The 15,601-nt window shown below is 40.4% G+C and overlaps 1 protein-coding gene across 1 annotated transcript; it reads right to left on the bottom strand.

Annotated features, from left to right (window-relative positions):
- Positions 1-2,059: 2,059 nt before the first annotated feature.
- On the bottom strand, positions 2,060-9,032 carry si:ch73-71c20.5 (DUF4748 domain-containing protein). Its single transcript, XM_028808167.2, has 3 exons — positions 8,920-9,032; positions 3,638-3,827; positions 2,060-2,516 (listed from the first exon to the last, which is right to left on the bottom strand). Exons 1-3 carry the CDS (start codon positions 8,966-8,968, stop codon positions 2,342-2,344), a joined length of 414 nt encoding a protein of 137 aa, XP_028664000.1. The 5' UTR covers positions 8,969-9,032; the 3' UTR covers positions 2,060-2,341.
- Positions 9,033-15,601: the final 6,569 nt, after the last annotated feature.

Genomic DNA, 15,601 nt, shown 5'->3' on the forward strand with positions numbered 1-15,601 from the left:
GTGCATTGTACTTACTGAATGCAGTGTTTCATTTCCTATGTGTCAGATTAATTATTATTTAATATGTCATAATTCCAGATCAAACATGAGCACAAGCAGAACATGGGAACAGTTTAAAGTGAAGTACAAGAATATACTTAACTATTTAAAGAATTGTTGACATAATCATATATAATATAAAAAACGTTAGTTTTAAAGTTAATAAGAAGGCAGACAAGCAAAAAACAGCTGGAGGTTCACGCAGTCCAGACCTAACCCCTGCAGAAGAGTTGGCTCTCCAGCAAAATGCCCATTACCCTGTTTCTGAGGGCATTCCGGTGCTCCTCCTCAGAACCAGTGGCAGGATGCAGTGGACACTTCATTTCAGGTAAAGGAATGTCATTGCATATATTTGTCCTCCATGTTTGCCATAGGTATGTTCTATATAGCCCTCTTTTTTGTTGGGTCAGTTGCAGGGAATGTCATATCCCTTGAACCTGTGTCTGACCAACAAGATATTGACGAAGGTCAAATATTTGATGAAGACACTGTGTCTGATTATTCATCAGGAGGAGAGGTACATTTTCCAAATAATGTTTGATCAAACTCCACTCTGATCAGTCCCATGTGCCCCAATCACATTTGGAAATCCTGGTAATGAGAATGTTAGGCTGATTGAGATTCTTCATGGAACTGTGGGTGTTTTAGCCTGCGTATTACCTACCTGCAATGGCATAAAACGCCTCTTTTATTGTCTGCATACGCAGGTGTCCAGGAAACACTATGAAAACCTGAAGGAAATATTTCAGAGCCAATCAAACTTTACGAATTGCCAGGCAAACTGCACTTTTAGTTAGATTTTCCGCATCGCCTACAGTATATAAAAAAGTGCCGCTTGTAAAAAACCTCAAAGCAATGCATACGGTCTGTGTGGGTGTGAGAGCTTGACTTTGCCGAGTTTGACTTCGAATATAAGGTGCTAATAAATCTTTTGAGGTACAATATTCCCCCTCGGCTAAAGCGGTATCTTTCGAAAAGAATTTCCTAGCAATAAAGGATCTTGCAGATCGCGCAAAACCCTCTCTATGTGAAATTCTCTTTGTATAATTTGCACACCAATATCAATTGGTCACTCATTCATGAACGGCGAAGATGACAAGAACAAGAACGACTGGATGACTTCCACGCACCGTCACTGATTACGTGTGTAAACTAATCCTCATTTACGTAGAACAAGATTAGGATGTGTTGCTATGACAACACTTCCAGCAAAAGTTTCGAAAAACTGACAGATCCAGGATCAGGCCAAATCGTCAACAATTACATCCAGCTAAACGACTAATCCACGTACAAAAAATACCCCCCTGGCCTGAATAAGTGGAAGCAGGATGGTGTGCTTACTGGGGATTTTGGGGCTCTGTGTGACATGTCTTTTATAAGGTAGCCACCTTGGCACAACAATTTGTTTCTATTCAAGTTACTCCACTTACTTGTAAAATGCTGCCATAAAAAAAAACCACCATGATGGGCCGCTAGCAAGGACATGGGAGGATGGGGCTCATCTTGTCTTGTCCAGTGCTCTAGTGTAACTTCAGCAGTTCCCCACTCGCCATATACAGATACAAAGTTTGCTAGTCTGCAATATTTTGGTGAAGCTCTGCACTTTGCCACCTTTGTACAGAACAAACAGTAAAAACGTGCTATGATGTCACGTGTAAGTCCTGCTATTCTTCTACCTGTCTTTAGCCATTCTGATCAAACTGCAGCATGTGAAATGCTTCACATTATTTAAACCAACTCTTCATGGGTCTTCATGATGTCATATGAAAAAGTTATACATTTTTCACTCCACACCGTTTACACTGTGAAGCTGACATGGAACTGAAATGGAGAGACTGCTGTGTGACGGATAACATTTCATCTGGTTTTTTTTTTCTTTCATCAAAACAATAATATGAAATTATTGTGGCCTACACAAATAAACACGGGACATTAAAAGAAAAGTCAGTTCATTAGCAAGCATTCCTAGATCAATAACAGTAAAAATATATTTTACTTACTCTATGACAAACCTAAAATGAGGTCCAATGGAAAAAGTTTTATTGAATCAAATTTTGGTCACCCAAGCACACCCCTAGTGCAACATATGAAAACATTTCAAAACACTTTCACTGACATTTCAGATTGCATGTTTAAATGCGGACTTTACTGCCAGTTGCACATTCCAACAAAATGCATGTGAGATTTATGGGACATCAACAGAAGCTTTGACTTGATTCACTGTATTTTAATACCTTAGCTGTGTACAGGGAGAGTTTTCTTAGGAAAAGTCATGAAGTTCAGCAGGGTCTCCAGGATATGCTCAAGGTCCAGTGGGCCGCTCACTCTTTAAGGGTGTCCTGTACTGGTTAGGATTATACAAGACTTCGTTGGCCTTCTTCATCCGCTGTCGTATTTTCAGCTGCTCTGCACGATTTTTATCTACTTGACGCTTTGCTAACATGAATCCAATAATTCCAGAAGGAAATCCGATAATCCTGAGAAGAAAAGATGAAAGAAAAGCTTTGAGTGTAAATACACTGGCTGAAGGATTAAAATAAAAAAAGCAAATGACCATTATACAAAGATTAGGGCTGTAAAACTCCAAACCACCAAGTGGCAGACTAAATTATGGTTAACCCATCTGAAATTAACAGCTTTCATTGTATTTGTTAATAAACTGCTGCAATAAAAATACAACAGTAAAACATCAAATGAGCAACAGCAGTGTTAGATGACAGGCACAGCAAAAGCGATCAGTGAGGGGGTGTCAGTCAGTGGTCATGTGACAGTTCTCAAAGCTGCTTCATTTTATGTCTAATTAGATGGCCTGTCCATCTGCTGCTGGAAAATTAATAATGAAACTTGGGTTTACAGCATTTCAAAATATTACTTTTTAAGGGAGGACGATTTCCTGTTCACAAGTTAAAAAAACAAAAATTGGTAACTTTTAGTGTTTACACAGAATATTAAAAACACTTTCAGCAATAATTAAAAATACACTTTCAGCAATAATTAAAAATACACTTTCAGCAATAATTAAAAATACTGAACATCTATTTTTGAATTTTAACTATGAATTGTGCCAAGAATAGAAATGAATCAGTTAAAAAAAAAATTATGAATGTAAAATCCGTTACGTGTTTGTTATCTACTTTCTAAATGCTTGTTCTGTATTTAGTGATTGGCGTCATCTGTTCTTGCATTTTGCCTTACACGGTAAGTTGTGGTGACCCTTTGTGACTGCACTTGGTGAGGACCGTTGTGCCAGAACAGTTACACGGCGTTATATTTCTGAGGTGGCCCTGGTAGACTGGCCAACTGGCTCTGTGGAGAGTTTTTGTGTGAAATTTACTCAGTTTCTTCACACCCCCTACAAGAGAGCCACTCTTTGAATTGCTCTGTCCAAGATTCCGTCCATTTTTTCCTGCAAGGTTGTTTTTTTTTTTCTTGTATTGTTAGGGCATCAAGACTGGGGGGCACATGTAAACAGGCCTAACTGTACATCACAAATGGGCATCCATTATTAAATGTACTTAATCTAATAAGGGATCACGGGACTGGCGTCTGTCCCATCAAAATTAGGCAGAAAGATGTAATATTTAAGAAGATGCTTTACCAGGCCAGGGTGACTTTTCTCATTGGGTTTTTGGCTTTCCTTTTAGGTATATACTCTGGTCCTTCTGGTAATGTTCGTCCTACTTCTGCTCGAACACCTCCATGAGAACAGTGGAAAGATTTTAACTGTTGAGAAGCGTTACTTGAACTTGAAGTTCTGTGGGCTATACTGAGGCTTCTGTTCCACAGCCCTGAAGAGGAAAAAAAAAAATAATTTGCAAAATAATGTCTGGAATATCTTACCTTTTTTCAATTTGCAGTAAACCAGTTTACAGTTTCTAGGCGGCCAGAGGCTTTCCCTGCAACATCAGGTGCAGGGCACGAAAACTTTTATGTATTACAAAAAAATGACTTTTTAGTCTCCCACCATATTTAGCGACCTGGTTAGGGTGACATGGAGAACAAATATGAGACCTCAGTTAAACAGCCATGAGGTTCTGACTTGGACTCCTTAACCACTGGGAACATCCCAATGGTCAGTAATCGTTTAGGAGACCATAAACTTCCCAGTTTCATCCTCAGTTCTCACTGTGTGATTCTGAATGTTTATGAAAGTTTATTTTTTTAGTATTGCTCAAATAAAATGTTTTACCTTGCTTATACAATGCCCTTTTATAGCTGTGTCAGCGTTTTCATCATAAACCCATCAGACTGGCGAACAGGTGGTCGTCACAGGGGGTCAGATCTGCTGAATTGAGCTTAACAGAGATGACCAGCAGCTGTCCACTACTTTCCCTGCCTGTTATCTGTATAATACCAACAAGTTACAGTATTATGGGCTTTTGAGGCATGTAATTAGTACGCGCCTCACCCACATCATCAAAAGTTATGCACATGTCTTTGCCAGCACTAACTTGGGCCGTGAATTTCTCAGATGTTGGATTATTATTATTATGCCTCCATTGTTTTGAGTGTTGTTTAGACTTTGGGATACAGTGATGTATTATGAATTTCATTCACGTTATGAGACAGTTTAAATTTTTTCTAATATCAAGATTCTCTTTGAAAGGCAGATGGTATGAGGCAACAGCCAAAGTGCACAGACCTTGTTTGTGTGCAAATGTTCATAAAGAGCAGATTTAACTGACATTACTAATCCTTAGTGTCTATTATCTCATTCACCATCACTCTTTGATTCTCCAATCACTCTTCTGCCATTGATGTCGAATACTGGGGCAGATCATGGGTCATGTTCAAGAGACATCTTGCTAGCCACGACAGAATTCTGTACCCCACTTCTTGACAGCATCTCATGAAGGGGACTGGTTCTGAAACTCAATGACTTGACTAGGCAAGAAAGAATTGCCAAGGGTTTATTCTTCTCTAGCATTAGAAATTCAGTGACTGCACCACACTTGATTTTGTGTCTTTCAGCATCCATGCCAACTTGGTTTTGAATCAAGAAGCTTAAATTATAACTCACAAATGCTATAAATTTGTAATTCACATACGGTATTTTAGTACACAGAAGCAAATCTTTAGCCACTTACAAAATCAGCACTGTGAAACAACCCTCTTTGTTTTAGTCTCAAAACATTTTGATCATCCCTTGTCATGAACCTAGTCAGATCCTAAGCAACTGCAGTTAGTTCCCGTAAAGCTCCTTTGGATGATGTGTCTTCACTACAAAAAGGTGTTATGATTTTTTTTTTAGTGGGCAGCAGATCTTGAAATGGTGCGTAACTGCTGCATTACATTTTTCACAGTGGCATACCAAAAGAAAATGGTTGTGCACCACTGCCTCTCACTTTTTACATCAGAGTTTTCTGATGTATTTCATTGTGATCAAACCTCTGAGGGGGGGGGACTGCCTCACAATTTGATTAAGTAATTGAGAAGTCAACAAAAACAGAGAGTACCAGTGCTTATTTGTTTCCACTTCAAGCACTGGGTGGGTGGCCTAATACTCAGCAATCTTGTGACAGTATCCCAGTGTGAGTGTGTGGGTGAGTAGCACTCCACCTAATGTTGGCTTCCAACCTTCCATCCATAAGTTACACGACACAACACAATATTAACAGGATACAGTATTACTGCCTTCTGAGATGCTTTTTCTCCACGGCCTTTAAGGCGATGTCACATTGTACATGTCCTAGTCTTATGGTTATGTCAGGCTTGCCAACTGCAGTTGCTGATCTTGTTGGCAGACCATGTCAATTTACATGACTGAAAAATCGCTGGGCATGGCAAATTATGGGACTGCATGACAACTTTCCACTGCAGTCTTGCTCAACCCTTCTTCCGACAGCCAATAATGTACAGTTTAACAGAGCTGTACTGAATTAACAGGTGCAGTGAGTTAAGCTGCAATCTTGAGAAATCATGAGACATCAGACAGACGAGCATCCCCTCTGCTTTTGAGGTCCAAAACTGCCACATTACTTATTCCTTGTCACCACAATATGTGCAATGTACTTTTGAATGAGCATTCATTGATTGTCAGCTCTCATTCACACAGATCCCACCAGCACGACTAAAGAATAATCAAACCGGTTGGATTCTGTCAGGGTGAACTGCTGAATAGTCGCTGGGTATGTCAGACTACGCTACCAGTGTGCCCTGCTATCTGCCTCCGACTTGCTCAGATTACATAAATTAAGGCAAGACTGAAAATCGCTGGAATGGTCATGTAATGTGACAACGCTAACCAGGCTTGTTATTTTTCAGTGAATAACCTAGTGGTTAGAGCCACCAAACACCAAGTGCAGACACAGTTACATGACCGTGTGTTAAATTCTCAGCCTGGCCACCATGCATATTCCTGTTCTTATAACAAAGAGAAGTATCCAGCTTCTTCTCATTACTCAGCTGTAAATTTGCCAAGAAGTAGCCTGGCATTTCCTTTACGGCTGGTCTGCGCCATGTCCCCGACACTGTTTAAAGAAGCATCTGTCAAATACTGCTTTTTCAAGGTTAACTTGTTTGTCATTTGAAACAACACACATTATTGCAGAGCAGAACAAAATTACATTACCTGGCCCAATTTTATGCAAGTATAGACAACAAAAATAAATAGCAATAATAAGATTAAACAACAAAGAATCGCCAATATATTGCACTGTATTAACATATTAGCACCATATTACCAGACTGATTATAGTTTAAGAGTCTAATTAGCTTGTTTGAAATCTGGTAGTTCTGCACCATATACTTCAATGCCACTGCCAGAAAGCAAAAGGGTCAATCCACGTGAAATAAGCAGAGGCCTCCTGAGTGATCATCTCCAATTTGCTTAGTATTTTAGTTTTTGGGTACAACAACGTTATTTCCATAGTGTGCACAATTTTAGGCTGGTGTCGTCATTAGTTTCTGAGATATGGATAAGTAAGGAAGTGTGGCCCTAATTCCACTAAAAATGAATGCTACTAAAAAAAATTACAATTGAACTGTTAATTCTAGATGCATAAAAACTTCACAGATTGTTCTTAAGGATTAGACATTTTTATCGTCCAAAATAGTTGTTCCACAGTGGCATATTTGCCAAGTTATAGCTTGCTGAAAAATTGTATAAGTAAAAATTTAGATTGTGCTGTTGAGCAACTTTGGCCCTCCAGATCTCTACACTAAACTTCATCAGTGCTTGTATTTATTAAGCGTCTCAGGGTAGGAACACTTTCCTGACTGTCTGGAAATTAAAAATATAATCACAGACCTGTGTTGTACACTTGTAAAAATGTGTCATTGAATTCATATATGTATATTATGTCTAAATAGTCAATGTTTTTATTCTGCTAAACACAGTTCTATAGTTTAACCAAACTGGAAAGAAATATTGTCTGCTTTAAGAGTTTAAAGAGTCCACAGATGTCCTTTTTCATGTCATTTAAATGTTCATGCTGCCTGCCCGTTGATGTAAGTGGTGCATCGATGATCTTCAGGGTTATGCACAAGAGGGGCCCCCACAGACATCCTCTCTCTTGTAAGCCTTAGAGGGACCATGAGGATACATAAATATAACTTGTACATCTTATTCCTCCTCTGATGTTGCGTGAATGTTGCCAGCCCACCATTGTTGGTTATAGGCACACATATACACTACAACTAAGAAAAAAAAATTATAAGACTTGAAAAGCACATTTCTGTTTGCAAGTAGTATAACAGGGTAAGTTGGATACCTTAGTAAATACAGTTTGGTTCAAGGTACCAACTTCATATTTTGTGCATTTACTAATTAAACCTTACACTTTCCAGGGGTATAATTCTTTCTGTGGTAGACTTTGTCAAACATGGGCAAAATGGATTTGAAATATAGGCATGAAATGATTTTTTTTCTGTTTTAACGCCTCATCTCTTTGGTGCCTTGATTTATTTCTGACAGGCGCCTAGTTGCTAAATAACAATTATAACTGGAGTAGCACTTAGCCAAATATGAAAGATCTGATGTAGTTTAGTGTGGAGATATAGTGAGCCAAAGTTGCTCTAAAGCACATAAGATTTTGTTATACGATTGTCAGCGAGTCATACATTAGCACAACCGTGTTAACTTGGAACTTAATGATATCGTGTGCTATGTCAAGCATTAAGTAGTATCAGTTCAAAAGTTACGATTTCTGTAACAATGTAATTTTTACGAGCCCTCGTTTTTTGCAGTAAAATTTGAGACACGCACTCTTTATTTAATGCCTGTATATCTGAGACACTAAAGAAGACACAAGCCTGCACACTGCTGCACTTATTGGGTACAATGACATTATTTTCAGCAAATATGAAGCAAATCGGTAATCAGTCTTAAGTCACATTCTAAAATCTGTTGATCTGACACGGAATGACTCAAGCAGTACGTGGTGGTGGTGGTGGTGGTGGAGGGTCTCCTATTAATCTCGGTGCTCCTGTTTTAGCACCGCTTGTTGTAGACTTCCTACTTGGAAGGGGCAGATTTCCCAATGACATCTCAGCTGAAAATGTACCAACACCTTCGAGGTGGCACATTTTGCCACTTCGTCACTTTAGTAACAAGTCAGTAATAATAATAATAATGCACTTCATTTATAAAGGTGTTTGTTCAAAGATATCAAACAATACTGGTAAGACACAAGGCACTGGTACTGAAACGTTCACTTATAATGACTTACATTGCACATGTTTATTGCACGACACTGGCTTCGCTGTATTCACATTACAAGGGCATCGTCGCATCATGCCTTAAACTCTAAAGCACAGAATAGCCATAAATTACATTTAAATTAAAAACAAGTACCAGGTAGTAAGGTTTCCTTAAATATTGTAATGCCAGAATTACGTATCTATTTAAAACTAAACACTGTCTTTCTGTCACTTCTTTACCTTTCAAGCCAAGTAAGCTCACAACAGGAAGCCGACACAGTGCAGCCATGTCTACTCACGCGAAGGCACTCCCACAATCCCTTGCGGCACACCAGCCGCATTGTTCCTTGGGAATTGTAGTTCTGACGAGTCCGCTTACTTCCGTAACGAGACTTGCTAGTTTCTAAAATGGCCCTAGTGTATGCTGGGTGTGTTTGTGTGTGTCCTGCGGTGGGTTGGCACCCTGCCCGGGATTGGTTCTTGCCTTGGGCCCTATGTTCGCTGGGATTGGCTCCAGCAGACCCCCGTGACCCTGTGTTCGGATTCAGCGGGTTGGAAAATGGATGGATGGATGGACTTGCTAGTACAGTACATTGATTTGAGGCTTTAAATGCGCTTCGTCTCTAAGCATAGCCTGTAATGGATAAATGGACGCTGTAATACTTTAACAGAGTCTAATAACTCGCTTCTGACACGCAGGTTAGGTGCATTGGTGATCCTAAATTGTCCCTAGTATGTGCTTGGTGTGTGTGTGTGTGTGTGCCCTGCGGTGGGCTGGCGCCCTGCCCGGGGTTTGTTTCCTGCCTTGCGTCCTGTGTTGGCTGGGATTGGCTCCAGCAGACCCCCGTGACCCTGTGTTCGGATTCAGCGGGTTGGAAAATGGATGGATGGATAATTGTAACTATTTGGGCATTCATATGGTGTATGACAGACTGGAAATAGTTTTCCAAGGAAAAGTTTCAAGTGAAGGCGGCTCCAATCGAGTTAGGAGGTCTGGGGCGTAACGTTTCTTCTGTTTAAATGTTTCAGCAGTATAATATTGTGGCGCTGGCACCAAGTACCAGAGCGGATTCTTTTGCCCTGTACACAACTATCTGGAGATGCTAGCAGAAGAAATGTGTTTTTCCCCAGTTGATTCTGGGGTTCGTCAGGGGTGTGTTTTTGCTCCTACTCTGTTCAATGCTGGCATGGACTGGCTGTTGGGCAAGGGCATGAGGTCCAGTGGCTGTGGGGCATCTGTTGGTGAAGAAAGAATCACTGATCTTGACCTTGCTGATGATGCTGTGTTCTTCTTGGAGTCAATGGAGGCTTTGATGGGGCTCTCCAGAGACTGCGAGAGGAGGCTGAGTGTCTGGGCTTGCAAGTGTCCTGGATAAAAACCAAGATCCAGGCCTTTAATGACCCCCTAGGCACAGCTATCAGCAGTGTGTCTGTCTGGGGAGAGAGTGTTGACTTTGCAGAGAGGTTTACTTACCTCGGCAGTGACATTCATGTTTCTGGTGACACCTTCTATGAAGTCAGTAGATAGATTGGGAGAGAATGGAGGATTATGAGGTTGCTGGAAAGGGGTGTGTGACACTCCTGATATCTATGCAAAAGGACAAAGGTCTTTAGAGTCCTGGGGCTTCCTGTTTTGCTATATGGTTGTGAGACATGGATGCTAGCCAGTAATCTGAGATGAAGACTAGACTCCTTTGGTACTGTGTCTCTTCAGAGGATCCTTGTTTACCTCTGGTTTGACTTTGTGTTGAATGAGTGGTTGCTCATGGAGTCCTGAATGAGGCACATTACCTGCATTGTGAGGGAGCGTCAGTTACGGCACTACAGCCATGTGGCACAAGGGTGATCTGGCTCACATGATCCTCATTGTTGAGGACCTGAGCGGCTGGATGAAGCCAGCTTTTGAGACTTACCCTCCACCCCTGCTCTGCAACGCTTCTTTGATCTGCCTCATCCATTGCCTGCTCATTTAGGTGGCTTGATATCCTTAACAGGCCTGCTCACCATTGCCACACTAGATGGAATTCTGTGTCATTGCAGACTTGCCTTTTTCATAGGTGCCCCTGCCACTGGTGCCGGAATGCCAGCTCAAAGGATGGGCAACTCATCCCTGCCTTATACCATTTGTCTGCACTGTTTTTGCTACAATTAAATAAAGCTTAGCTGACGCTTATATGTAGACTCCTGATTGCTTTCTTTGTTTTTAAATATTCATAACAGAATTGACTCCTTGTATTTCTAAAGTTATTTTGCTTTGAAATCTCTGTGGTATTTCATAGAGTAGAAAGCACAAGTGTTTGTGAATTCATTTCAAAATGTTGTAACAGTGGTATAGTGATTTGTCAGAAATGTTCTCCATTTGTATTTTTATAGCATGGGAATTTCAGAAAGACTTTATTTTTGTATTGTGACGTATGTAATTTTACATATCCAAACGAGTCCGTTACCCTGTGCTACAACCGCTTACCCCAAGAGCAGCAGGCGCAAGTCCGAGAACCTCCCCGGATTGCGTATTCAATCCCCGTCTTTCTCAGTCTCTGATGCTTGCTTACAGTCGTCAACGCCTATGGACTGTATATGGAGCCACTTTGAGGTCCTCTGCTGCTGCTGCTTCTTCTTCCACACTATTCTTGCTGATGCACAACGTCTGATGATGGAACCTCTGTGCGGCATCAGAATTCAACGTGTAGGTCCTGGCTGCTGGAACAAGCTACCCACCTCCATTCAAATGTCCGGCTCCCTCACGGTGTTTAAGAAGCGCTTGAAGGATTTGTTCGGTGAATTTCTAACCGTGTAACTGGTAGGAGCTGAAGGTTTTATATCTGCAATTGTATTTTATTCTGAGCTCATCACTTGTGAGGACTAATTTTGTAACCTTGGTCTGTAGTGCTTGTTCCCAAACAGCCCCTCAGACTGATGTTTACACGATTGCTTTGGATAAAGGCTTCTGCTAAGCACACAAATGTGTAGTGTTGACGTGCATATCAGTTTCATACAACACACCACATAGCCACGTGGCTTTTCCTCCATCTCAAAGACACTTTAGGTCAATTGCCGATTCTAAATTTACCGAGTATGAGCAAGTGTGGGTTGAGCGGAAACACACTGCTGTCGGCATAAGCCTAACGCACTTTCCCTAAACCTCGACCTATTAGTTCTCAATGCAGCCAGTCTCTTAACTAGAGGCCGACGTGGGCCTTGTCGGGTTTAATCGTTTCATGGTTTATATTTCCTCAGCGTTACTTCAGTTCTAGAGTTTCAGCTCATGAAATGGTGTCTTGTGCCTGAAATTCCAGTTCTGTCAGAGGCCTGTTATTGTGTGCTATGGACAGATGGGAAATTTATTGAGAACAATCTAGAAAGTGATCGCTGCCAGCGGGGCAAATCAGAGACAGCAAGCTACCTAAATTAGCCAAGTTGTGACGCATCATTAACTCCGTCAATCACTAACATAAAATAAAACAAACTGCTCACTTAGAAATTGTATTTTTGTGGTTGCTTTTTACTTGTAGTGATGCAATACAAGCTAGATACATTTAGATTGCTTCTTATTCTCAGAAAGTAAAAAAAGTCGGAAGTGGTCTCCCCTAGACTTTCTGGTATGCTCAGATATGGGGATGGATATCGAAGGTGTAAACTGCAAGACAATGATTATATTTTTATATTATGTACATTAAAGGACCATCAACAACAAATTAATAATATATTGAACAATTATTATAAATGTGAAGTTGAATAAATCGGACTCTGCAGCTGCATGGATAAAAGGTAAAGTACCACTTCCAGTTAACGTAAATAGCCCAAAAGTTTATTAGAAATTACGTTTTGTACCGAACAGTTGTATGCAAATTTTGGTTGACTGAAGTGAAAGCATACTCAAGTTATCGTGTTTACACACACACAATTCCAAAAACGATACTTTCAGAGGTCTAAAACATCTTCGGACGAATACAAGCAATACTTTGTATTCGAGAAAGTAAAAAGGAGGAAACGTGTTTTTTTTCTTTTTTCGTATGGACAAAAATAGTAAAACTGCAGCTACCCCATGTGTCTCCCAAAATGTCAAACCAGAAATTCACAGCAAGTGGGAAGCGGAGACGTCACAAGCGTTAACTCGAAAATTCAGCAGAATCTCAGTGTTTTAAACTTTCCAGTGAAAAGATGCAGCCGTTTAAAGTCACTGGTCAGCTAATAAGTAAAGGAAGCTCTGACCAGAGAGCAAATGCCCAGTGGAGATCAATTTATCCCAATAGCACTGCAAAGACCCAAAGCTCTGTCAAAATTTAAGTTCAAATCTTGGTGAATGGCAAACGTGGGTATTTAGCAAGGATATTAGAAATAAACCTAATCGCCAAGGTTTAAAAAATTAGGGGTAATTATGAACTCTGAACTGAACTTTAAATCACATATTAACCCGATACTCAGTCCACATTTTTTCTCTTAATAGAGCAAAAGTTAGATCCCTTATAACATCACAATATTGTTTTTTTAGTGGTCTTGATTACTGTAATGGACTCCTAACATGACTACCCAAGAAATACCTCAATTATTTGTAATTAGTGCAGAATGTAGCAGCTAATATTTTAACTAGAAAAAGAAAATCTGAGCACATCTCACTGGTTTTAGCATCATTACACTGGTTACCTGTACCATTCAGAACAGATTTTAAAATATTACTAATTGTGCATAAGGCCATAAATACGCTATATTTTGGAATGCCTGCCCTCAACACCCCAAGTTGTACCCTTAGAGAACAGGTGTTGAACTCCAGTCCTCGAGGGCTGCAGTGGCTGCATGTTTTCATTCTAACCATCTTCTTCTTTAGTGAGCTGTTTTTACTGCTAATTAACTTCTTTTGCTTTAGTTTTAATTAACTTGACTCAGGCCCCTTAATTGTCTCTTTTTCCTTAATTAGTAGCCAAACTATAATGAGACATCAAACAAGCCACCATATGACCAGCTCACCTGTGCCCATCACACAATATCTGAAAATAAATAAAGGTGAAGGTCTCAGTAAAGTTGATCTCTCAGGTCACTAAAACATTTTGAAAATGTTTTTAGAAAAAACAGAAAAATCAACAGATTTGGAAAAGTCTGCTGTGGCAGAATGAGAGCAGCAACAAGCCATGGAATTAAATAACGGGCTTAATTAACAGCAAGAATCAGCTTCTCATTAAGAGACTGTTTGGAGTGAAATTGGTTGGAGTTTGAAATCCTAGTTTAGTTGGTCATCTGTTGGCTCGTTTCACGTATCATTTCTGTTTGGCTGACTGAAGAAAGGAATCAATTCAAGGACTGATTCCTTACAAACAGGGCTATTAAAATGATTGGAAAAGGAGTTAATTAGCAGTGAAAACTGCTCGCTGATTAGGAAAAGGGTTAGAATGAAAACCTGTAGCCACTGCGGCCCTCCAGGCCCGGAGTTCGACACCCCTGCCTTAGATCTTCTAATGGTGGTCTGCTTATAATTCCAAGAGAAGTGGTGAGGCGGCCTTTTGCTGCTGTGCACTTAAAATCTGGAATATAGATGTTTGCCAGGCCAGAACTGTGAATCATTTAAAAACAAAACAAAAAAAAAAAAAAACACTAAACCCCAGTTATTTTAATTTGGGTTTTCATACCTACATTTTAACTGTATTTTCTGATAGACTGTATGGGCATAGAATTATATTCATCTGAGATCTGCAATTCCATACTAATCTCTTACGGTTTTCTGCTGTTTTTTCCCCGGTTCTTCTGTGCCACCGCCGCCACCACCTAATCAAGTCGCCATGCAGCCCCCTTTTCTGTTGAGGAACTGAAGGTGGGTGTCGCAACTGTCCACAAGACCAACATCATCATATAGAGCCTGAAAACAAAGAGGACTGATTTACGAACATTTATGTTAGGTAGAATGCCCAGTGGTGGCTGGGTGGTCTTTGTGCCCTTGGAACTCCTACAGATTTTATTTTTTTCCGTCCCCCGGGCATTCTGACGTTACCTTTTCCCTTTGTTACTTATTCTATATTATTACCTAATCTTATTTGTTTTTCATTTCAAGTAACTTTGTTTTTGTGGTCTTACAAAACACTGAGCTACATCGCCTGTATGAAAATGTGCTATAAAAACAAATGCTGCTGTTGTATGCGGCGTTCACAAGCTATCGGACATTTGTAGCTCACAGATGGGACGTGTCACCTTCCTACTCGGTGCATTCACATGTGGATTTCAGGTCAGACTATTGGGAGAAACGCGAGGTTGCTCTCGATTTGTCTGCAAAAAAAGCAATAAAGAAAATAAAGAGCAAACTAAAAATATTCAATGCATACTACAAAAATGGCATTTCTAATGCACTTGGGTTTGGTCTTTTATTTTATACAACCGACTAACATAAAAGGTCAGTGTTACATCGCAAGTCTGAGAATTCAGGTCCCTTTGCTTCCTCCAAACTGTCTGACATGTTGCTTGAATTTCTCTGTCCAGTAGCGTGTGAACGCAGCAGTAGACACACAGGCAAGCGGGCAATGGAGTCCAACTGCAACCAAGAGTCAGCCTCCGGTGAAGTGAAAACCTGCAGCCAATGCCTCTTACTATGTACTGGGGTTCAGTAGAGATACTGAATTACTGGACTGGGACAACAACTTGAAGATTGTCACTATAAAGAATGAAATATCTGGATCTCCGGGAAAAAAAAACTTTCCAAAAAATTACACGACACACTTTCTGTTTAATGCCCCACTAAATTACTGTATATTGGCTTCTGATATAAAAGTCACTGAACACACGTCACGTCCATCTGGGGGCCTTAAACACACAGACTCGCCATACCAAGCCCCATATTTTATGGTTTTATCATCATGCTTCACACTTTAGGCCTCCACCAAAAGACACTTGTTGGCCAACTATGAGAAAACGGAGACTGAGCTGGTCAAGCGGCCAAGCC

This window comes from Erpetoichthys calabaricus, chromosome 8 (genome assembly GCF_900747795.2).
Source record: "Erpetoichthys calabaricus chromosome 8, fErpCal1.3, whole genome shotgun sequence".
Lineage (NCBI taxonomy): Eukaryota > Metazoa > Chordata > Cladistia > Polypteriformes > Polypteridae > Erpetoichthys > Erpetoichthys calabaricus.